At 36.3% G+C, this 24064-nt stretch overlaps 1 protein-coding gene across 1 annotated transcript in view; it reads right to left on the bottom strand.

Annotated features, from left to right (window-relative positions):
• The window catches only part of STK3 (serine/threonine kinase 3), a 327224-nt gene that overhangs the window by 247325 nt on the left and 55835 nt on the right, over window positions 1-24064 (bottom strand). The window contains exons 3-4 of the mRNA XM_067711661.1: window positions 17161-17289; window positions 5357-5471 (exon numbers count right to left, since the gene is read on the bottom strand). Coding sequence (XP_067567762.1) covers window positions 5357-5471; window positions 17161-17289 — 244 coding nt within the window. The remainder of the gene's footprint in view (window positions 1-5356; window positions 5472-17160; window positions 17290-24064) is intronic.

The following is a 24064-nucleotide window of genomic DNA, read 5'->3' as shown; positions in this document are numbered from 1 at the left end:
GGATTCAAATAGTTGACCTCTTAACTCTTACACCTTGAAGAAGATAGTTGAGGAAGAATATGAAACAAGAGTGAAAAACCAAGGAAATAGGAAATATACAAGAAAATGGTGGCACTAACCCAGGAGTCCAGTGAAAAGAAATTCCAAGGATGCAGCTCTACAGCAGACCTAAAAAGCAATGAGTCCACATTAGAACAAGAAATCAGGAAGCTCCAAAGAATGTCTTCTCAAAGAAGAATCACATAAATTCCAGGAAATAGATAAAATGAGTAAGAAGCTAGAAGACATTAGTGAAGTGATAAAGATGGCATATGCTGCTTCTTTCAACATGAAAAGAACAAAGGAAAAACAAAGGAAAAACAAAAAATTATGGTGCTAAGATCATGATCCTAACATAGATCCATCAAACTAATATATGACAATGATTTTGAGCAATTAAGTGTGAGAAAAGTAAATCCATTTAAACCAGATACTGGGAACATTTTCCTTCAGGTGATCTAGGAGTATGACACTGGACTTTTAAAGACGGAAATATAATTTTAGCATATCATCGTTTTCCCTCCCAAGATGTCCTTTGCCCTCTCTTCTCTGAGTCATTCATTCATTCATTCATTCATGCATACAACAAATATTTACCCAGCATCCTGCATGTCAGGCACTGACCAAGGAGCAGAGATAGATCAGTGAACAAAGAAGGCAAAACCATGCTCTTGTGGAGCCTGATTCTAATGACAGATGACTCCTCCTCTTCCAAGATCATGCTAAAGGTTCTCTCTCCTATGAAGCTTTCACTGAACTTCCATGTTAGGCTAAGTGCTTCTCCTTTACTGCCCCTAAAGAACTCTAACTCTTTATAGAATCAAATTTAGCTTTGTACGTATGTATTACCTCAACTAGTCTGCAAACAATGCAACAACAGCAACATTTATTAGAGTTATTTGTACCTCAAATGCATAGCACCAGGCCTAGATCAATAAATGTGTTTTGAACCTTTCTGTTCAACCAAAATGTAAATAAAACTGCCAAGTAAAATGTAAAGCACTGTACAAATGTTACTTATTGTTTAACAGATGAGGAAGCTGAAGTCACCAGATTATAAAACTAGTTTGTGGAAGAGCCAAAACTAAAATCCACAGTGCTAGGCTGAATTAAAATAAATGGTCTAATCAGAAAATGGGCCAAAGTGGGAGAGACAAACCTTAGGCGTTTTCTTAGAACATTTCCAAATACACAATAAACGTCTAAGACATGGATTCTATTTCTTCCATATGTCAAGGCACAGCTTAAGAATTATGTAAAGATCATTTTGAAAGCCTGTAATCAAAAATATAATCTATCTTTAAAAAGCTTCAATTTCACAGAGTTGTCTATTTTTACTTTGCAGTATATACTTGAAATGCATAAGTGTTTAGAAGTTAAATGGCATTTAACATAAAATATATTGGTTTTTAAAATATGTCCTCACAAGGAAACCTTCAAGCACACTTTTTATGGCCTTTCTTTGGTATATGTGATCATATCTGTTCAATAACCCACAACATTAATACTGAATAGTAGTAGCCATGCAAATTACAATTTATCTACAAAAATATAACACTGAATAGATGAGTAAGATTGTTTATATTCACAGAATAAGCAGCCAAGGAACTGATCCTGTTTCAGTTCAACAAACATTTATCAAAGGTTGCTAGATGCCAGTAGCTATTCCAGGCACTTGTAATATTTCCAAGATGAATATATAAAAATTTCTGCCCTTGAGTGGCTTATAGTAGGGGAAAGCAACTGCAATTACTCTTCTCCTAAAGACTAAAAGCTAACTAATAATTAAATGTGATTTCCAAGTACAGGATACCACAGTAAGGTTATCTACACATAGGTTTCACCAAGCTCAAAAGATGGTTTTAAATACTGTAAAAAAAAAAAAAAAAATACATGATACCAGGACATGAGCTGTGTTTGTGGGTTTGATCACAGAAATCAGGCATTTAACTCACATATACTTACTTATAGATCCTTCAATACTTATAAACTGAAAGATTCAATGAATACTAACCAAATAGTGATTTTTACTCTAAATGCAACCAGAAGACTCAGAGAAACTTTTATCACCCACTGGAATATAGGAGGGTTTCACCTTCATCCTAACCCTAGTACTACTACCATTAATTACCACAATTACCATTCATTATCAGCTCAACTGCCAACAATCCAATCCCAACCCTTTGCTACTCAGGCTCAGTTCCAATCACTGGGAGTTCTAGTTAACCCCCAAACTTAACTCTATGCCTTTATCTTTTCCTAGGCGTTTCCCAAAGGAAAAGCATAGGTCAGGGCATAAAACCGCTGAAAGAGATATTTTGAAATTCCTTAATATCTATGCTGACAATCAGATAACTGGCTTCTTGACTTTTAAAATGAAATGTGAAGTACTCATAAAATTATTAGCAAACTGTCAAGCAAACCTGCAAACTGGTAAGAAAAAGACCACCACCACCACCGACAACAACAAAAGGCAAAGGATAAGCACAAAAAGTAAATAAAAGAGCCAGTACACATATGACAAGATGCTCAATCTACCTAGCAGTCAAAGTATGTAAGATAATAATAACAGTAAAAATTAGAATAATAATGGCAGCTAGAATTTATTGTGCTCTTTATGTAAGAGTGAATATGCAATAAAGACTTACCTAATTCATTAATCAACCAATTACCAAATAGATAAGAAACTACCTGGGAAAACAGGGAAAGTTTCAAAGAGGAGGTGATATTTGATCTGGTCCTTCATGGATACAAATTCACTAGGCAAAGACTGGTGGGTAGGGGAAACACTCAAAGGTGGGGGAGCAGTTGAGGCAAAAGCATATACCAAAACACCAAAATACAAATCTTAGTCAGATTTTCTTCCCTGTGCCTTTAATTTTCAAAGAAATACCTGATCAAAAAACAGATAGCAATCGAACTGAAAATCCAGAAGAGTTCATCCATGAGATTTCTTTCAAAGAATAATTCTACAAAAAGTGTGTTACTTAGGTGGTTTTCCAAGAGTCATTCCTCTTAAAACAAATAAAAAATCTAAAAGAAATTGCCAACTTACAATTCTTTATCCAGCAAATGTATCGTTCAAAAATGAAGTGAGATAACATTTTCATACCAAAAAAAAAAAAAAGAGAGATCTTAACACCATCATACCCATATATAAGGAAACACTAAAGAACACTGTTCAGGCAACTGAGAAATGCAGAAAAGAGTAAAGAGCAATAAAAAGTAGAAATATAAACACTGACAATATAAAATAATAATAAGAATGCCTTGTGTTGTTTAAAATGTATACAGAATTGAAAGAAACAACAAAGCATGTAACAAAAGAGCATATAAAGCCAAAAAAAAAAGTTCCCATACTCTTAGAAAAAGACTGATTGTTAGTGACCATGAAAACAATTAACTGCTGGAGTGAGTGTTAATAGATCAAGGACAACTGTTTCACTGGTCACATTTTTGAAAGCTAGCCAATCAGTAACAGCCACGCCTCTGAAATTCAAACAATCAAGATTATCACTCCATTGACCATGCCTATAAAATGATCAAATATTTACAATCTCCAGTGCTTAAAAAAAAAAAGAGGATGATACATATCCCCGTATACTGCCAACCTTCATAACAATGGTACTCTTTTTAAATAATACATAAACGAAGGAAAAGTAGCATAAGTAGCATAGAATATTCTTGAGATTTAACAGGAGCTGTTATCAAGGCAACACCCAGAGATAATACACCCACAGCTCCTGAGCCATCTCGTGCAGCTCTGGGTTCTTCTTGTATCTGGGAATCAGACCCTTCCATGCCTCCCCAAGCCCAAGGGAAACCGTCCGTGAGAATAACAATTAGACCATGCCAAATGTATGATCCCCAAACATGTTAGGTGGATTCTGTCTTCTAAAAAAGAATGCAAATGGGATAAAATATTTCCTTTGATAACTCGTGAAGGAGATTCCTGAGGATAATTATCCCACCCATATCTAGCTTTTAGAACTGCAGTATACCTTCACTGGTTTGTATTTATTAGCAACAAGAAATAAAGTACTTGGATCATATTCTTCCTCTGTACTCAAAATGGTAACATTAGCATTTAAATAAAGAAAACAGATCTTCCATTTCACTCAGTTTTACTTCATATTCCTACTTGGTAATTTTAAATACCAAATACACTGAGTTTAGCCCTGGAACAGTTTTAAAACACTTCTCTAACTGGAGTATAATTATCTTCAATTAAAGCATTGTTCTGCCACTCAGGAGTCATCTGATTTACATAAATGTTAGTTAAGCACCATACAAATTCTAAAATATATAATTGGAATGTCACAAATCACTTAATCCATTTTGTCAAAACAGGGATTATTTTAACTTCTATCTCACTTCCTTTAAAAGAAATCCTATTTACTTTATTTTCTCTAACAGAAAAAAAAAAATTAGTAGGATAAACTTACAACGTACTTCCCCAATCAAACTTTAAAATGATTCTGGTTAACCACGAATTGACTCAAGTAGTTAAGTATTTTTCTGAATGTATTTTACTGAAACATGTCTGACTACATGTAATAAAGACATATAGTAATTGGGATACTGTTTCATGGAATTACAAATTATTTCACTGATTTATTATTCTTAGTCATTCACAGATTTTAAAAAGGTCACTTTGTCCTCATAAATTATGCAAGGAAACTAGGTGCATTGCTAGCCTAAACAATTTTGTAAACAGCTCTTTTACTGAGGGTTAAAAACATAGCCATAAAAAGTTATTATTAAAAAACAAATTTCACAAAGCTGAATTTACCAGGAAAAAAAAATTATAATCTAGCTCTATTACTTTCAAACACCCTGACAATATTTGGGAAAATAAGACAAAAATTGTTTTTCAGTTATTTTTAAGATTCAGAAACATAAAACTTCAACTGTTTACCAATCATAGGTTATAATGCAAAAAACAAGATAAAGAAATACTATGAATATTATGAACTTTAAATAAAATTCTAGCTATAACTTACTGAACTCATGTTAATAAAGAACATGCACACTGATTCCAAATGAAGAAGAGGAGTGCCATGGTAGTTTCTCGGTGACTAACCAAAAATTATCCTAATAAATAAATTAAACCATCATGACTCCCATATTTGCCATATGACAAATGGCAAATTTGTGACTTTGACTGATTCTCACACCTCATACTAGATCCCTTTACACAGAAAAACCTTTTCTTTTCTCACACTAATATTTTTCTTGTAACAAAACACTACCTAGTCAGATTCTAAACTATGAATCTTTACAAATGAGATTAGCAAAACAATTTAAAAATACTTACTGTTTTGTTTCGTAATCTAATTATGTCCGAGACAGAGCCAGCTCCACAGTACTCCATAACAATCCAGAGGTCTGTGTTCTTAAAGTAACTGCCATAGTACTTTACAACATATGGGCTAAAGAAAAATACATAGACAATTAAACTCAGTTAATTCCCAAAGAAAATTATTTCTTAATCCCAATTCAAAATATTTTCAACATTTCATAATGTTCCAATAAGTAAACTTAATGAGTAAACTACTATTGTACATGGAATTGTATCTATGTAGGGTTCACCAACTGTGTATAATTAGGCTTTAATTCACGGATGAAATTTTAACAGGATTACAAACCAGAGGAGGTCCAAATGTTCTGAGTGATTCCCAAGAAAATAAAGCTTTGTTTTGGCAAAGGACATACTCTTTAACATAAGGAACAAATGAAAATATTTTCCTTTAACTAAAGCATTTTAAATATAAATCTTCTAGGGACTTCCCTGGAGGCGCAGTGGTTAAGAATCCCCCTGCCAATGCAGGGGACATGGGTTCGAGCCCTGGTCTGGGAAGATCCCACATGCCGCGGAGCAACTAAGCCCGTGTGCCACAACTACTGAGCCTGCGCTCTACAGCCTGCGAGCCACAATAACTGAGCCCACGTACCACAACTACTGAAGCCCACACGCCTAGAGCCTGTGCTCTGCAACAAGAGAAGCCACTGCAGTGAGAAGCCCACGCACTGCAACGAAGAGCAGCCCCCGCTCTCTACAACTAGAGAAAAGCCCGCGCGCAGCAACGAAGACCCAACGCAGCCAAAAATAAATAAATAAACTTATTTAAAAATATATATATATATAAATCTTCTAAAGGATTTTGCATTCAGTCAAATATTAACACTCAACTTTACATTTCAATACTTTATATTTCAATGAGGCAAAAAAAAATTTTTTTTTAATTCTCTTGTATTTTGGCCTTTAAAATCCTAGAGAAAAATAATTATAAGTTTTTTGCTTTAAATTCAGATAATTATAATTATTGACAATTTAAAATACTTCTGAGCTGAGGTTTCATGTGTTTCAGAGCAGAATAAACTATGTTGATAGCCGAGTTGTTTTTAGGAAAACTTAGAATGGGGCAAATGACCATTACAATTGATATTTATTAAGGGTATGCTATATATAGTGATGTGTAAAATATCTTGCTCAACTCAAAAAGACAGAATATCCACATTCACAGAATACATAAAAAGATGAAAAATACAAGGAAGCATAAAGTAGTACACAGCTTAAATACTACAAGAGCTCATAGGTAGAAGTGACCATGGCAGAGTCAACCTAGAGAACTTCGCAGAATCGGTGGAATTTGAATTATGGAAAAAAGGTTAAAACTTCAAGATATGGGTGTAGAAGAGAGATAAGAAGATTTGGAAAAGAGAAAGACCATGAGCAAAGGCAAGGGAAAAACCAAGAATGGCATGTTTATCATGAAAAGTGCCATCAGTGTAAGATAAATAAGACATAGGAATCAAACAAGCAAAAAAGAACAATGAAAAATGGAAAGTACTATAAAAGACCACATAAAGAGACTACCAAAAGAAGTGATTAAGAGAGGACGGTTGGGGAAAGACTTCTCAGTAAAGCCTTTGCAATCTTAACTAAGTCTTGAAGGCAAGGGTAGAGCAGATTGGTTAGAGCTTAAGGGCTTAAACTAAAACAGGTAGCTACAGGGCTAGAATTCAATCCTGTTTTATCCCTACTGCTCCTCTTGCACAGACTTGCTTCAGTCTCCTTGTCATAGTTTTCTCCCCCATTCTAATCTATGCTCCATATAGCTGACAAGTAACTTTCCTTTAAAACAAAAGTAAAGTAGGCTAATCATATTGCTCTCCTGATTAAAAAAAAGAAAAAAAAGCTCCAATGGCTCTCCACTACCAAAGGAAAAAAAGACAGAACTGCTTCATATCACATACATGACTTTTCAAAGTCTACCTCTCTACCCACATCTCTCGTTACTCCCCATCTCACACCTTATATTTGCAGACAACACTCAACTTTGCTAGGTGTTGGGAATGGAAAGTATTATTAAGAGTTCATAAATATTCACTAAACCATTTAAAAGTGTTTGTTTACAAATGAATCTCATCTATAGAGCCAAAACTTCAACTTACGGGAAACATAAAAAAGCTTTCTTTACATACACTTCTTTGGGTTATGAGTGCCTGTGTAGAAACCTTTATAGGAAGTACTGCTCTTACACCTGGCTGTGCATCAGAATCACCTGTGGCCCAGACCACACACCTTGGACTTTCTAACTCAGCAGATGTTTTAAAACCTTTATAGGTGACTTTGATATACACCCACAGCTAAGATTAGCTCCAGAAGACAGATGACATATCCTTCAGGAAACTTCTTTAAATATTAATTTTCTTATTCAAAATTTTCAAAGGTGTTAAATTAGCAATGAGTTGAAGGTTATGTTCACTGAAAAGCACATAGAAAACGTATTTTACCTTACAATCTACACTAAGTAATCAACAATTCTAAGGATAGGACTGGCAGCTCCTATGAAAATTAGAGATTCTAATCTGGGCAGCTACATAAAAGGGCAGCTCTAGCTCTCTTTAGGGGGTGAGTCAAGGCAACACCTTTGGGGAAAGGTAAAATTCTCTTCAAAAAATATTTTGTGGCCCATTCTAATACACAATCAAGCAAAGGTATCAAAGTCCAACAATTCTATATCATTAAAAATGGCCTCAATAATTTTAACCTAGAAAAATATTTAAGCAGATAGACCTAAACAGCCATCTTAAGGACACACACCCAAATACAGTTTCTATCAATCACTCAACATTCATTCACTGACCCGCTACTCAAGCCAAGCATTAGACCAGACAAACCAGACAGACACAATTCTGACTCTCCTCTAGCACATACCAGCAAGAGATACACAGGTATTAGAGAAGTAAATCCACAAGTAAATATAATTAATAACTGTGGTAAGAAAAGAAGGAGGAGTGCTATGAGATAAACCGGCTGAGACTTTATTTTGCATTCATCATTTCTGCAAATAAAATTGTTCCTAGCTCATATGGAAGAATGGAATAGCACACATATTCCATCGTAGCCCCTGACTTGGGAAGCACTGGCGTATATGAAAAAACTTGGAATGTAGACATGGGTGAGCTTTAACAACAAAATATCCCCCCTCCGTTGGTGGCTGTGGATTACAAATGACATTTGGAAAAGAAAGAAATGCTTAAACCCCAAAGTTTATACGTAATAATGGCCTACTACTGGTCATCCTCTGATATCTTCTGCATCAATACTTTAAAGCACTTATAACATCTTATAATTGCTTTGTCATTGACTTTTATCTGCCTCCCCTAGAAGAAAAGAAGCTCCATGAGGATAGGTGCCAATCTGCCTTGCTCTCCATTTTATCCTCAGTACCTCCCTTCTTGTATGCACAAACAAAAGGAATGAATAAGTAAACAAATTAACAGTCACAGAAAAATTAACAAAAGGGACCTAATTCAGGCCTCCCCAAAGGAATAACATTTAAACTAGAGTCAAAGGTTGGCTAGAAGTTAACCAGTTATAAAGAGCATTCAGGTACCAAGAACTGTCTGTACAAAGGCCCTGAGGAGAGAAAAAGAGCAAATCATTTTCAAGGGATCAGTATGCCTAGAATAAAGTGAGTGAAAAATGAGGTAGAACACAATGTAGCTGCAGATGGAGGCAGGAGCTGATAACGAAGGGCCTCAAAAACAAGGTAAGGAGATTGGGCTTCAACAGATATTCAAGAGAAGAATTTTAAGCAGAGGAATGACATGATCTAATTTATACTTTCAAGATTCCTCTGGCTACTGCTTCAAAGCTGGATTGTAGGAAAGCAAATATGGACACGGGTAGACCAGTTAGAAGGTTCTGTTGGTCTGTGTATGCAAGAGATTATATTAAGTGTATCTTTTTATTTTCTGTATTTGTGCTGCTTTGACATCTGGGACCTACTGACAAAGTCTCCACTGTTCCTCTCTCAGGGTTAGCTAATTCCTAGAGATAGCATCTGTGAGCGTACCTTTCACATGCAAACAAGCCAATCGGGAGTTTTATACTCTCAACTACCTCCAGGGCCACCATTTCCCAGCCTTAATCACCCCAGGGCCGTATACCAGACAACCAAGGACAGCCCCAGATCACAAAGAAATTATTTAATCTAGCCAATCCTAAACCTGTTTACTCAATTTCACCCATTCCTTCCCACAGAAACCACAATAATGGCTCTTGCCCACATTTCCCCCTCTCCCTCTGCCTCCTAACTGACCCTGGTGCTTCCCTGTATGGGTCCCCCTCTCTCACCCGCACCCTTCTCAGATCTGGAAGTATAACAAGCTATCTCCTGATATGCTGGTCTCATCATACCTGAATAATAATGAAACCTACATTTTAAAAAGCAGATCGTGGCTTGGAGTAGAAAACAAATTCAAGAGATATTTTCAAGGTACACTCAACACAATTTGATTATGATATAAACTGACAAGTTAGAAGACAGTAAAAGCAAGTCTTCTACTGTGTTTTATCCACTGTGTCTCCCTTCAACTGCACACTGAATATAAATTTAAGACTGGCAAATTAAAGATTACAATCTAAAGCCAACACTTTGAAAACTTACAAACACAGAAATAAGCAGGGAGTTCAAGACCTGGGACTTCTAAGCCAGTCCGTTTCCACTGACACAGACGTTGTTCATTCATAATTCATTCCTGTATCATATAAAAGTAATCAACAAACATTCACTGAACAACATACATAGCCTAGTGGCAGATGCTAGGGAGAAAAATTCGTAGACTTTAGCGACAAAGAATAAAAGGCAGTCCAGACAATGGGGAACCCATGAAGGAGTTTATGCAAGAAAATAATACAATTAAATAGCCTTTAAAGAGGATTATCCAGTGCAGGATTGTGAGGTGCCAAAAGGTGATAGTGTTCATACTAGCGGGCAAGTTAGCTAACCGTACAATTATTTAGATACACTAACATCTATTTTTTTAACCACACATTGATTATTAAAGGCTGGAGAGGAAGCAGGGAGAGCTTGCTTCAAAACACTAGCTCAGTGTTACTTTTAATTTTAAGCAACACAAAGTTTTAGTTCAGCCATAAGGCCTAGGAATCTTGACTAAGCCACCATATGGACTTACAGGACATATGAGAATCCAGCAATTCTATGTATTCTTGGCACAGTTAAATAGTTAAATATGACTCTGAAAATTCCAGTGGGTGGAGGGACATGGAAGACGCAAGTCAAATTACAGTATACACCAGGAAGCAAAAGTGAAACATGATGCCTCAATAACTGGGGCAAAACTCATGAGGCACAGTCTACTCCCTTCCCCTGTGCCATTCCCTTACCTTTCATTCTCCTGTCCCATTCATTCCCTTTCCCCTATTTAACACCTTCAGCCCAATAAAACTACATAGCACGTTCCTCTCTTTTTTCTTTTTTTTCTTTTTTGGCTTCCTCTCATCTCATGCCTAATGTATCATACCCTTGCCATTCCTCTGTCTCCATTTCATATCCCCTCTAAACCCTTATTCTAACGGTCTTCCTCTAGTATCACAACTCAAAATAGTAGTATAAAAAGAGAAGTGAGGAAAAAACAGAGAAACCAGAGGGAAAAAAATAGAAAAAGCACTACAAACTTCCTTATGTATTTGTACCTTATATAGACACTACTGTGGTACAAGTTATTTGGACTGAATCATTGTTTAAGCTTCTTATAGAGATTCAAATGTTAATTTTTCCTGTCTAAAAGTTAATTAACATTTTTATGTTAACTTGAATTTCATCTTAATTGAAGAAAATCGTGTATTGCTAAAGGTATCTTTAAATAGACTTTGATTTTTTATGGCAGGTTTACGTTCACAGCAAAACTGAGTGAAAGGTACAGAGCTTTCTCATATGGCCCCTGCGCCCACACGTGCACAGCCTGTCCGTGATCCACATCCCCACCAGACTGGGATGTTTGTTACAAGTGATGGATCTACACTGACACAACACTGTCACCCAATCCATACTTTACATTAGGATCCACTCTTGGTGTTGTACATTCTTTGGGTTTCAACTGTAGACACCATTACAGTATCATACAGAGTAATTTCACTGCTCTACCTATTCATCCCCCCCCCACCTTCCTAACCCCAGGCAACCACTGATCTTTTTATTGTCTCTTATCGTTTTGCCTTTTCCAGGACGTCATATGGTTGAAATCATACAGTATATGTAGCCTTTCCAGATCGTCCTCTTTCACTAGTAATATCCGTTTAAGTTCCCTCTATGTATTTTCATAGCTTGATAGCTCATTTCTTTTTAGTGCTGAACAATATTCCATTGTCTAGATGTACCACAGTTTATGCATCCACCTACTGAAGGACATCTTGGCTGGTTCTAAGGTTTTGGTAATTATGAATAAAACTGATATAAACATCTATGTGCAGGTATTTGTGTGGACATAAGTTTTTAACTCCTTTGGGTAAATATCAAGGAGCCAGATTGCTGGATCATATGGTTAAAAGTATGTTTAGTTTTGGAAAAAAACTGTCAAAAACTGACTTCTCCACTGGCAATATTATTATGCATTCCCACCAGCAATGAATCGAAGTTCCTGTTGCTCCACATCCTCACCAGCATTTGGTGTTATCAGTGTTCCAGATTTTGGGCATTCTAATAGGTGTGTAGTGGTATCTCATTGTTTTAATTTGCATTTCTCTGATGACAGATGATGTGAAGCATCTTTTCATATGCTTATTTGCCATCTGTATATCTTCTCTCGTGAGGTATCTGTTAAGGTTTTTGGCCCATTTTTTAATTGGGTTATTTGTATTCTTGTTGAGTTTTTTAAATTCTTTGTATATTTTGGATAACACTCCTTTATCAGATAAGTCTTTTGCAAATATTTTCTAAGGTGTATTTTTTAATGTTGCCATTATAAGCATGTGATAATTAAAATACTAAAGAAATGGTTATTTTTCATTACATACGTTTCATTAACATCCTTCTACCATCTTAATGTTCTAAACTTAATAGGGGTAGTACAGTGTTTTCACAAAGGCAACGTAAATATTCTCCTATGAAAACTGAATTGTTTCCAATATAATTCTAAATCACAGCAATTTATTTCTTGGCCCACCCAAAAACAAATACATAGAGATGAACTGATAAAAACTGCCAAAGTTAATCACAAATCCTTCAGTTTGGTGAGTTTCAATTTTATTTACTTATTTTTTTCATCAGAAACAGTGTTCAAATGGAATCTCACCCAGAAACATCAGCAAACAGAACACATGGGACAGGAGCTGCTCTGGTAAAAAGAAGCCTCTGAGCAAACAAGCTAGAAATGCGCTATTCCTACCACATGGACCGCCTCTCCTCTTTGCCTAGTAAATCTAAGTCATCCTTTAGAACTCAGCTTGGGTATGATCTCCCTGAGGAAGCTTTCCCTGAATCCCCAATAGTGAGGCATTACATACGTCTTGCAACCCATACAGTTCCCCATATTTACCCCATCAGAGGTCTTATCACACTATACTGAAACAGCCTGTCCATTCATCTGTCTTGCCCATCTGACTGAAAGTCCTTCCAAAGTCTGGCTCACTCATTGTTATATCTCTTATGCGCAGCACGTAAGGGCTACCAGCAGGAGTAGGTACTCAATATATTAATTGAATAAATTTATTTACATAATATATATATTTAATTTATATTATATACATATATAAATAAAATAAATTAGGTGAATAATTGTGTGCCCTGATGCATGCATTAACAAAACATTTCTCTTGGTTTAGATATGAGAAATTCCTTCTCTAGAGTGTCAGTACTAGGAATGTAGAAGCTGTGTCAGTTGTAGTTCCCTTGTATCCACATGACCTGGCACATAGTATTCAAAAGTAATGCTGACCAGCTCTTGCCTCCATCTCTAGCACTGCCTTGAGAATGAGTACTTTACTTTGAACTGTTGGAATCATTGTATAGACATTGCTTTCTTCAGCACTGGCCCTGGAGTCAGCAAATGTGGGTCCTCACAGTATCCTAGTCATTAACTAGCTATGATCTAGGACAATTCATGTAAAATCTCTACGTCTCATTTTCTGTACCCATAAAATAGTTCTTAATTATGCTTTAGCACCAGAAGTCTTTTCTCAAATAAAATTTTAGAATGAGCTCCAACATAGAAAAAAAGATAAAAGCAAGGGCTAAGTTTCTCACTCTGCTCAATTCTTCACTGTTTGAGGAAAATACCCCTAGAAGCACCTCCTTAGAGCAGAGTACATTTGAAAAACTCTAAACTAAAGTACACCTACAGTTGGGACTTCCCTGGTGGTCCAGTGGTTAACACTCCATGCGTCCACTGCAGGGGGCACGGGTTCGGTCCCTGGTTAGGGAAGATCCCACATGCCGCAGGGTGAGGCCAAAAAATAAAAAATTAATTAAAAAATTAAAAAAAAATAAAGTACATCTACAGAAGTCTAGTCTACAACCAATATTCTATGATTTAAACATTCAACAAATACTTACTGAATGCCTACTCTGTGCCAAGCATTGGACTAGACACAGAAGATTCAACAATAAACAATGCAGATGGGTTCCCTCAAATATTTACGCCAAAATGCAGTATTGAACACATTTAGTACTCACTAAAATGAACAAAAAAATTAAAACACCCTCTCGTCTCTTTTTAGAGTGTAGAAAGCAAGACAATTTGCCAATTGCCCAAATAGCTGCATAGACTTAAGAAAATATATCAATTTCAGAAATACAAATTTCATTTTCTCTAACCAAAATTCCACTGTTTTATGTCGGAATTTTTCAATTTGTACTGTTTTCTTCCAAATCATTTTTATGCCAGTTCTCATTAACACATCTGCATTGACACAAGTAAGTAGTGGCTAAAAATGTAATGCTTGTTCCTGCCATTTCCCAGTTTTTCACTTACCTTATCTTTTAGCACTTTTAGGATCTTTTAACCAACCAATTTTGTTTTTTGATCCTTCACTATTTCCTGAGTTCAGTATGAATATAAAAGTGAAATCTAGAAGACAGGTTCCATTTTTTTTATCAATATTTGTTTTACCATTTCATTCAACAAATATTTGAGAAGCACTTACTATGTACAAGGCATTCTGCTACAAAGTGGTACAAAATTTCTAGAATTTATTCACGTTTTCTACCCCTTTAATTCACTACTTTTCTTTCCCCTTAGTAGTTCCAAGTACATAACAAGAACAACGATCAGATTTCCCTAAGGTCCCCTCAACCGACAATGCTCTTTCACATACTCCTTATCCATACCTTATTTATTCACATTCGTTTAACAAAAAGTACAGTGCTAGGCATTGTGATGTATGCTAAGAAATATGATTCCTTCTCTCAAGGAGTGAAGAAAGGATAAAGATAGTGAAGACATTTCAGAAGGAGACTCTACAAGAATTAGTGTCATCAGAGGTATCAGAAAAAGAAACAGATGAATTCTCAGTTTTGTTGTTGAAAGACTAAGTACATGATGATGCTATTAACAAAACAGGAATTTGAAAGGCTTATCTGCAACAATTAAAAATTTGGTTTTAGAATGTTAAATGTAAAGTTGCTTCTGGATATTCCAGTTGAGTCATCCAGGCAGGAATTAGTAATACCTGTCAATACATGAGCAGACACTATGTTGCAGGATCCAAGGGCACTTAGTAAGTCATAATCCCAAACTCAAAGAATTAAAGAGTCAGGTGACAAAGAATACAAATAAACAGGTGCTTAAAAGAGAAACTCAGGTAAGAGAGAAGCCTGGAAGCATAAGCACTGGCCAGATCATGAAGGCCCTTGAATGCCATCCTTAGGAGACAGGATCTAGCTAAGCAATGGGGAGCCACTTAAGGGTTTTAAACAGAGAATGGCTTGATTAGGTTTGCATTTTAGAAAGAACACTCTAGCTTCAGGGAAAAAAATGGGTTGGAGTAGGCAAAAATGAAAGACAAAGTGAACACACAGGAAGCTGTTGCAGAAATCTGAGGAAGAACTGATGGGTACCAAGATGCACAAAGGTTAGAAGATGTATAATGGGTAGTATCTGAGACACCGTGCCCTTCCTAGAACACACTCAATTAAAACCTCTAAAGCACAACATTAGTACCTGAACTATTTTTAACCATTATAATAAAATAATAATAGCAACATGCAAATATTAAGCACCTGAAGAGCCCAGCACTACACTATGCTCAATCTTTCCTTATCTACATCAAACTATGGGAACCACATTCTTATCAAGTTACCAAATTAATAGAGGTCTGGAAAAACTCTGCAATTATATATTTTGACCTGGGAGCTGAGGAATGTATTATTTCTTCTATAACCACTTGAATTTCCAGTTATATAGCCTTCATGGAAAATATGTAATATAATCTAAATATACAGCACCACAATAAAGAAGAGCAAAACTGAACAGACCCAAGCAACAAAGTTCCTCTAGGACAATTCAGTCGCTTCATTAGCCAAAGAGCTTACAGTATATGTATCTTACATACCGTTGGAAAAGGAAGTTTTCCATAGATCTCTTACTAATAGGGCCCTGATTTGATTAGGGATGACAATGTGTCCATACTCCCCTACGTTCGCCAGCTCTAACTCACTGTGTGACTCAATTCTGATGAATAAAATATAAACTGAGGGTTTCTGGGAAAGCCCTTTCCCACTTCTTCTCTTCTTCCTCCTGTCTGGAATGTAGACAAAATGCTGGAGCTGGAGCAGCTCTCTTGCAACCATGAGATAATAAGCATGAGAACAAAGACCACATGCTAAGGATGGCACAGTGTAAGAAAAAGCCTATCACAGTTGTTACTTCGTTGCTGCTATATTAAGCCTATCTCTAGACCTTTTATAAAGGGAGAATAATAAATCCCTCTTTGATTAAATAACTACAGGCCTAACACAGTCCTAATTTATACACTCTGCATCCCTTATAAAGGCCAGGCTACTTACTAGGGTATATAAGATACTTCATTATCAGCTCCATTTACCTATCCAAACTCATTTCATATCACTCTCTTACTTTCCACTGCAGTAATTCTAAACCTTGTCAGAACAGCACATAACAGTGAGCTGTTTTTCACCTTTCTACCTTTAATTCTCTTTACAGTCTCTCATCCCTCTATTTCCTCACCAAATTTACTCTTCCTCTGCATTCCAGACTTCCTGACTCCTGGCTGAGGTAGGTGCCCTGCCTCTTGTTCTCAGATCTCCTCATGTACCAGTCAGTATAATGACTGTGCTGACTACAGCTATTTGCTTAAGTATCTGTCTTCCCAACTAGATTACCAGCCCCTCAAGAAGAAAAACAATGTCTTAGTTCCCTTGATATTCCTAGATCCTGGCACAGTACCTGGCCCACTAGGGATGCTCAGTAAATGTCTGTTAAATAAATTAGAGTTACATAAGACATGACTGCTTTTAATTAGTAAAAACAATTAAATCAAAAGGATGGTTAAACGACTTTTCCTTAATATCAAAAACTAATTCTCACCCATAAATTTTCCCTGAAAATGAAAAAAGGGCTTGAGTATTTTCTTTCACCACATTTGCTTTATAATATCATTTGTGCTTTAGAGCTGAAAGTCCTAAAGACAACCCTACAAAGCTATTCTCATCTTCCTTGAAACATTAGTCTCCCTTCCGATGGGGAGGCAGAAGAGAAAACTAAACAAATGACCAAAGAACACATTTTATTATACATTATTAGCAAAACTTATCAAAATGAAAGTAAAGAAATAAAATCTCTACATACCTGTCACATTGCTGCATTATGGAAATTTCTTTGATTATTTCCTGAAGATCTGACTCAACAGGTACTTGTTTAATTGCCACAACTTGACCAGATTCCTTATGTATTGCTTTAAACACACTTCCGTAAGACCTAAAAGAAACCAAGACATTTCTTTATTTTTCCCCTTTCAAACATCATAACTATTAGAGAAAAATGGTCTATTATGCGTTTTTACATGTAGTCTTTTCTTTTTTTATTTTTCTTAAATTTTTATTGGACTATAGTTGATTTACAATGTTGTGTTAGTTTCAGGTGTACAGCAAAGTGAATCAGCTATATATATACATACATACACTCTTTTTTAGATTCTTTTCCTATATAGGCCATTACAGAGTACTGAGTAGAGTTCCCCGTGCTATACAGTAGGTCCTTATTAGTTATCTATTTTATATATAGTATCCATGTAGTGTTTTCTAATTTAAAATACTACTTAATGGTGACAAATCAAAGTAAACAAATTAAAAAAGTGAATTATATCTTAGCTTTTTTTTTTTTTTTTTCCTGCGGTACGCGGGCCTCTCACTGTTGTGGCCTCTCCCGTTGCGGAGCACAGGCTCTGGGCGCGCAGGCTCAGCGGCCATGGCTCACGGGCCCAGCCGCTCCGCGGCATGTGGGATCTTCCCGGACCGGGGCACGAACCTGTGTCCGCTACATCGGCAGGCGGACTCTCAACCACTGCGCCACCTGGGAAGCCCTATATCTTAGCTTTAATGTTTCAATTATAGACTTAAAATTCACTAAAATCATCAAATTAATAGAAAAAGATTTGCTGATTTTCTTATGAATGAAAGAAATAGACTTACGGTTTGTCAACTCAAACAAATGCAGCGTTAAGAAGATACATAAGTAGAAGTTAAAAGAATGAAATACAGAATAAAAACAGCCAAAGTCTCATGTTAGAAGAAAAGGCTGATCTCATCTTCAACAAAATCATCCCCAAAATATCAAAGTACAGATAGTTCAGACTGCTTAAGAGCAACTGAAATCTTCAGCTGGAGACCACACAACACCAAAGTTAGAGAAGCAGGAAATCTGGTCCCCGCCAAGTCACAGATCCAAGGTCTCTCAAATGTTCCTTTCACTATCTTCTTCTCTTCAAGAGCAAGACCACACACGCACAGACAAATAAAATGAGTAACAGGATCTAATGGCCACTTGCTCAAAAACTGTCTCTGCTACAACTCTTGAAACATTGCCAATAAATATTTATGTGTCTTAAAAAGCAAGAACAATGAGAGAGGGAAGCCATTTGTATTTTGCGATGAATTAGAAGATAAGGTAAAAACTGCTATCACTTACTAAATTCTTATTGTACGTCAGGTACTATGCTTGATGTTTTACAAGCATTATCAAATTCAACCCTCTCAATTGTGAGGTAAAATACTATTACAGCCATTTTAAAAGATGAGGAAATAGAGACTCAGATACCAGTGACCAGCAAGGCCAGAATTCAAACATATTCTGACTCCAAAGATCATGTTTTCCTTACTACATTATTTCTACAGAAGAGAAAGAAGAGCAAGCCGTTAGAGACATGGAATGTTTCCTAATATTAGGAAGCTATGCAGAATCATTTCAAATATACAATCTTTTAAAATAAGTGAAAAATGAGTGACAAAGCAGTTACTTTAACAAAATGAATTGCATTCTATCCTCTGTTTCTTTGGGCTTTCTGAAGTAATTTAATTTAGTTTGATACCCAAAGTCACCTTTGGGTTTTTGTGTGTGTGTGTGTGTGTGCGCGCGCGTGTGTATAGTCCTAATTTACACACACACATACACACACACACACACACAGGTAAACCCCACTTTTCAAAAGTTCACCTTACGCCCCTTCGCTTTTACAAAACACCTGGATTAGTACCTGTTTCGCTAACCAGAAGAAATTCGAAGAAGATTTACCCTTTTACAAAAAAAGGTGAAAAACAAAAACAGCACTCAACATGTGTTTTTGCAGGAGCCATCACAGAAGGAGAAAGTACCATGAACAGCAAGAGTGGCACCGCCAAGCTCATTCCCTGGAAACTACACTCAGCATCTCAGCATCACACTGCCTGAGCTTTGAACTGGGTCTGTGAGCATCTGTGCTTTATCTCAATTTATTCTGTGTATCCATTAGCAAGACGTGTCATAAGGTAACTGCTTGTTTGCTTTACAACATTTCAACTTACGAAAGGTTTCATAGGAACGCTCTTTCAGAGAGCAGGGGAAATCTGCATCTCCCCTTAGAAGCCATATCTGTGTGTGTGTGTGTGTATGTATGTGTGTGTATATACGTGTGTGTATACATATTTTTTTTTCCCTCAAAAGCTAATCTAGAATTCAGTGCTAGATTATCTATTGTCAGTTAAGCAACGCCATCAGTCCCTTCTAAGGTCTTCTTGTCACTACAAAGGAGGAAAACTGGGAACCACATTTCCCAATTTCCCTTCCCTGAATGGATCCCAGTTAAGAGTTTGACAATGCATGAAATCTAAATGGCAAAAAGTTGAGGAGAAACTATCATTCTCCAAATTTAGCTGAAGCAGACGCATTAGCAGATATAAGATACACAGTGGCTTCTTGCTGAGCTTTCTGATAATCAAGATGCTGCTGCTGCAGACTAAGATAGTTGGTGGGAGCTTCTCAAAGATTCTTAAGGATTCCAGCAGATCCCAAGTGAGCTTTCTAAGAAACACCACTTGAGTACTCCAGGCCGAGATCTTCAGCACTGGCTTCTCTGACCTTCAGTGACAAAGTCCATAACCTTTGCATCCCTGGCCCTTCCGCAAGTCATTTGAGCCCTAAATTTCATAATAAACTCTTTAAACCCAGAGTACACAGAGTAGCCTTTCTTTTCCTAACCATGTCCTGCTACCAATAGTTTTGCGGAAGGAAATGGTTCTAAGGGAAGGAATCTTAAAGATGGGAATCCTGGATTCGTTTTTTCTTAGATTTGAATACAGTGATGGCTTCAAAACAAGTGACAAACAGAACATTGATAGCCTATGGTATTTAGGGGCAAAACAATTATTTAAATTACTATCCTTAGTTGCCTGGAGTCTAGGCAAAGCTTTAGAAGACCATGTATCAATTGAATGTCACAGTGAAAATAAGGGTACAAAGACTGCAGAATGGAATGGCTGCTCCTGCCTACACTGGAAAAGTCATAAAACAATTATAACAAGCTCAGGGCTTAAATTGCCAGCCCAAGACTGAGAGACCCAGAAAACTTCTGAATGCTCCAAAAGAAAGTCATAATTTTTATATGCCCAGGACTGAGACTTCTGAAACCCAAACTCGAAGTCTAATCTTGCTGGAAGCTGAATTACATTGCAAACTGAATTCACAACATCACCAGGACTACTACGCTAAAGTTAGGTGTTTAACTGTAAAGAAAGGTACCCAGAGAATTGGTATTGGGATATTAACGTAGATTGTTATTAATCTGAATACCTGAAACCCCAACCCCTACCAAGTCTCCCTTGTCAGCAAAAGCAACCCTGTCCCCTAGTCTGAGAAAATTAACCTCATGATGCCTGAAGACTCTGTAAGACCTTACTTGAGGGAACTGCCTTTCAGGGAAATGCAGATCCTTTCCTAGACCACCTCTCATTGTTCCAGACCTATAATTACACTCAAATTGCCACAGACACCAGAGGAATGAATACAAAATCTGACTCAAGAGTACCTACTAGTCACACCAAAAGAGGTGTATGATTTTGTCAGTTTTTATTAGCAGAACCCTAAAGAATATGTGTGGGAAGGAATTCTAAGATTTCCAGGGAGAAAGGAATTTACTTCTTACAAACAGTTGAGAGTGTCCCTAACAGTCTGCTCAGCTAGTTAACTAAAACCCAGACTCAACAATGGCCCACATTAAGTGAGATGCCAGGGATCCTCACTACACATCAGAGGAAGGAGATCAAAGGCTCAAGCAGATGGAATACTAGAATAGATATCTCACCATGTGACCTGCTGGCCCACCCTCTAAGTATGCTCACTGAGAGAGTCCAGAGAATACTCCCTTTACTAGTGTCACTGAAAGCTGTATAGTGCAATGCAGGTCAGAGGTAACAGAGATGCCAACACTGAAATAAGTTCCCTAAATTTAATGGATGTTGGAATCCATTAAGAAGTAAAGTGGCAATGTCTTTCCATCTGAGAAAAGGTGGGCATGGTAATCATAATGGGTAGCAAAGTAAGGCTGAACTACAGTTTTCTTTTTTCATACATCTAGATTTTTTTTTTTTTTTTTTTTTTTTGCGGTACGCGGGCCTCTCACTGTTGTGGCCTCTCCCGCTGCGGAGCACGGGCTCCGGATGTGCAGGCTCAGCGGCCATGGCTCACGGGCCCAGCCGCTCCGCAGCATGTGGGATCCTCCCGGACTGGGACACGAACCCGCGTCCCCTGCATCAGCAGGCGGACTCCCAACCACTGCGCCACCAGGGAAGCCCCATACATCTAGATTTTGATTAAAGTTATGCTGGCTTCATAAAAATAACTGCAATTCTTTGTCCCTTAATGACTGGATAAAACTTAGCTGGTACTTTTTTTTTTTTTAGTAAAATGAACATTTTAAAGTGTACAATTCAACGGCATTTATTGCATTCACAATGTTGTGTAATCCTTACCACCTCTATCTAGTTCCAAATCATTTGGAATCTGCTTTCTGTCTCTATGGATTTGTCCATTGTGGATACCTCATATAAATGGAATCATATGTGACTTTTTGTATCTGGCTTCTTTCACTGAATATATGATTCAAGGTTCATCCATACTGAGGCATGTATCAGTACTTCATTCTTTTTAATAGCTATATAATATTCCATTGTACAGATATATCACATTTTGTTTATCCATTCATCAAGTGATGGACATCCCCACATTTGGCTATTGTGAATACTGCTGCCATGAGCTGGTATCTTTTTTTTTTTCTTTAAAACATCTTTAGGACTGTAATTGCTTTACAATGATGTGTTTGTTTCTGCTATATAACAAAGTGAATCAGCTATATGTGTACACATATCATGAGCTGGTATCTTTTTTTTTTTTTTTTTAATTTATTATTTATTTTTATTTTTGACTGTGTTGGGTCTTCGTTTCTGTGCAAGGGCTTTCTCTAGTTGTGGCAAGCGGGGGCCACTCTTCATTGCGGTGTGCAGGCCTCTCACTGTCGTGGCCTCTCTTGTTGCGGAGCACAGGCTCCAGACGCACAGGCTCAGTAGTTGTGGCTCACGGGCCTAGTTGCTCCACGGCATGTGGGATCTTCCCAGACCAGGGCTCGAACCCGTGTCCCCTGCATTAGCAGGCAGATTCTCAACCACTGCGCCACCAGGGAAGCCCTGGTATCTTTTTAATTAATAGATATTTAACTGCCTTTCCATCTTTTCTATGGTAATTGATATATCTAAGTTTAAACTTCTTTGGGAGTCAATTCACACAATTCATATTTTGTTATGGAATCATCTACTTCTAGATTTTCCAATGAGTTTTCATAAAGCAGCATTTAGTAGTCTTTTAATTCTTCAAATCGTTTCTTTATTATTGCTTGTATCTTCTTTCTTATTCCAAATCTTCAATTATTTTTGCTCTTTTTTCTTTAGTCAAAGTCAGAACTAGGTTTAACTACTTTAATGACCTGTTCAAAGAAGTATATTTTATATACATGTATTATTTCTAATTTTTTTACTTTCTATTTCATCAATTTCAGCTTTTTAGTTCATGAATTCTCTATTTCTAGTTTCTTCTGGTACATTTTATTATTTTTCTCAGTTCTTTAAATAAGCACTAAGTTATTTTATTTATTTATTTATTTACTTACTTACTTACTTTTTGGTCTTTCTTCTTTAGTAGTAAAGAAATTTAAAACTAAATATGGTCACCTAATTACAGCTTTGCTGGATTCCATAAATATTAGTATGATTTGTTCTCTATTTCACTGTTTTCTAGATAATTTGCAATTTCCTCTTCATAGGTTACCTCAGATTATCTTTCTTAATTTCCAACAAGTGTGGGTTTTATCATATTGTTAATTATTTAGTTCTAATTTTAGTAGACTATAATTAGAAATGTAACCTGAAAAATCCCTTTTTTTAGAATTTGTTGGGGTTTTTTTGTTAGTTTTTTTTCATCAGTGGTCCATGAATATACTAAAAAATGGGGGTGGGGGGAGGCAAGAATAGTTATATCAGTGTAAGTATAAATACATACCATATATATGGTGTGTGTGTGTATATATATATATACACACACATATACATAATCAAGCTTGTTGATTATAATACTTAATCCCTTTAAGTCCTTTCTCTTTTTTCCTTATTCTGTCCAATTCAGAAAAAGATATATTAAAATCTCTCACATGAATATATTTTTATTAGATTCCCCTAATGTTTCTAATAGCTTTGCTTCAGAAATTTAACTGTCACGGCGACTGACACATATATGTTTCATTATAAGCTGTCTTTTATATCATTACCTAATATCCCTCTTTATTCTTCATTTGAATATTAACCCCTCTTTACTCACTTAAGATCTTTTAACTTTAATTTACCTGATATAAATATTGCCACTCCTGCTTTCTTTTTTGTTTTTTGGTGTGATTAGTTCTTATCTGATATCTCTAATAGGAAATACCACTATATATCTACCCTTTGTATTACATGGGCATCTTATAAACAGCATATAGCTAGGTTTTGCATTTTAATTAGCCCTAATAATATGTCTATGAGAGAACTGACATTTAGTGAAAAATGTATTTCACTTTATTCCTTCCAACTTACATTTAGCTTACTACTTTATATTTTTGTTTTCTCTATTTCTTTTTCCCTATTCTTGCTAATCTAAGCTGTTTTAATTGTGTTTTGTGCCTTTTATTATCCTGAAA

This window comes from Pseudorca crassidens, chromosome 17 (genome assembly GCF_039906515.1).
Source record: "Pseudorca crassidens isolate mPseCra1 chromosome 17, mPseCra1.hap1, whole genome shotgun sequence".
NCBI lineage: Eukaryota > Metazoa > Chordata > Mammalia > Artiodactyla > Delphinidae > Pseudorca > Pseudorca crassidens.
The sequence above is the reverse complement of the archived record's forward strand: the minus strand, read 5'-3'. Positions and strand labels throughout refer to the sequence as shown.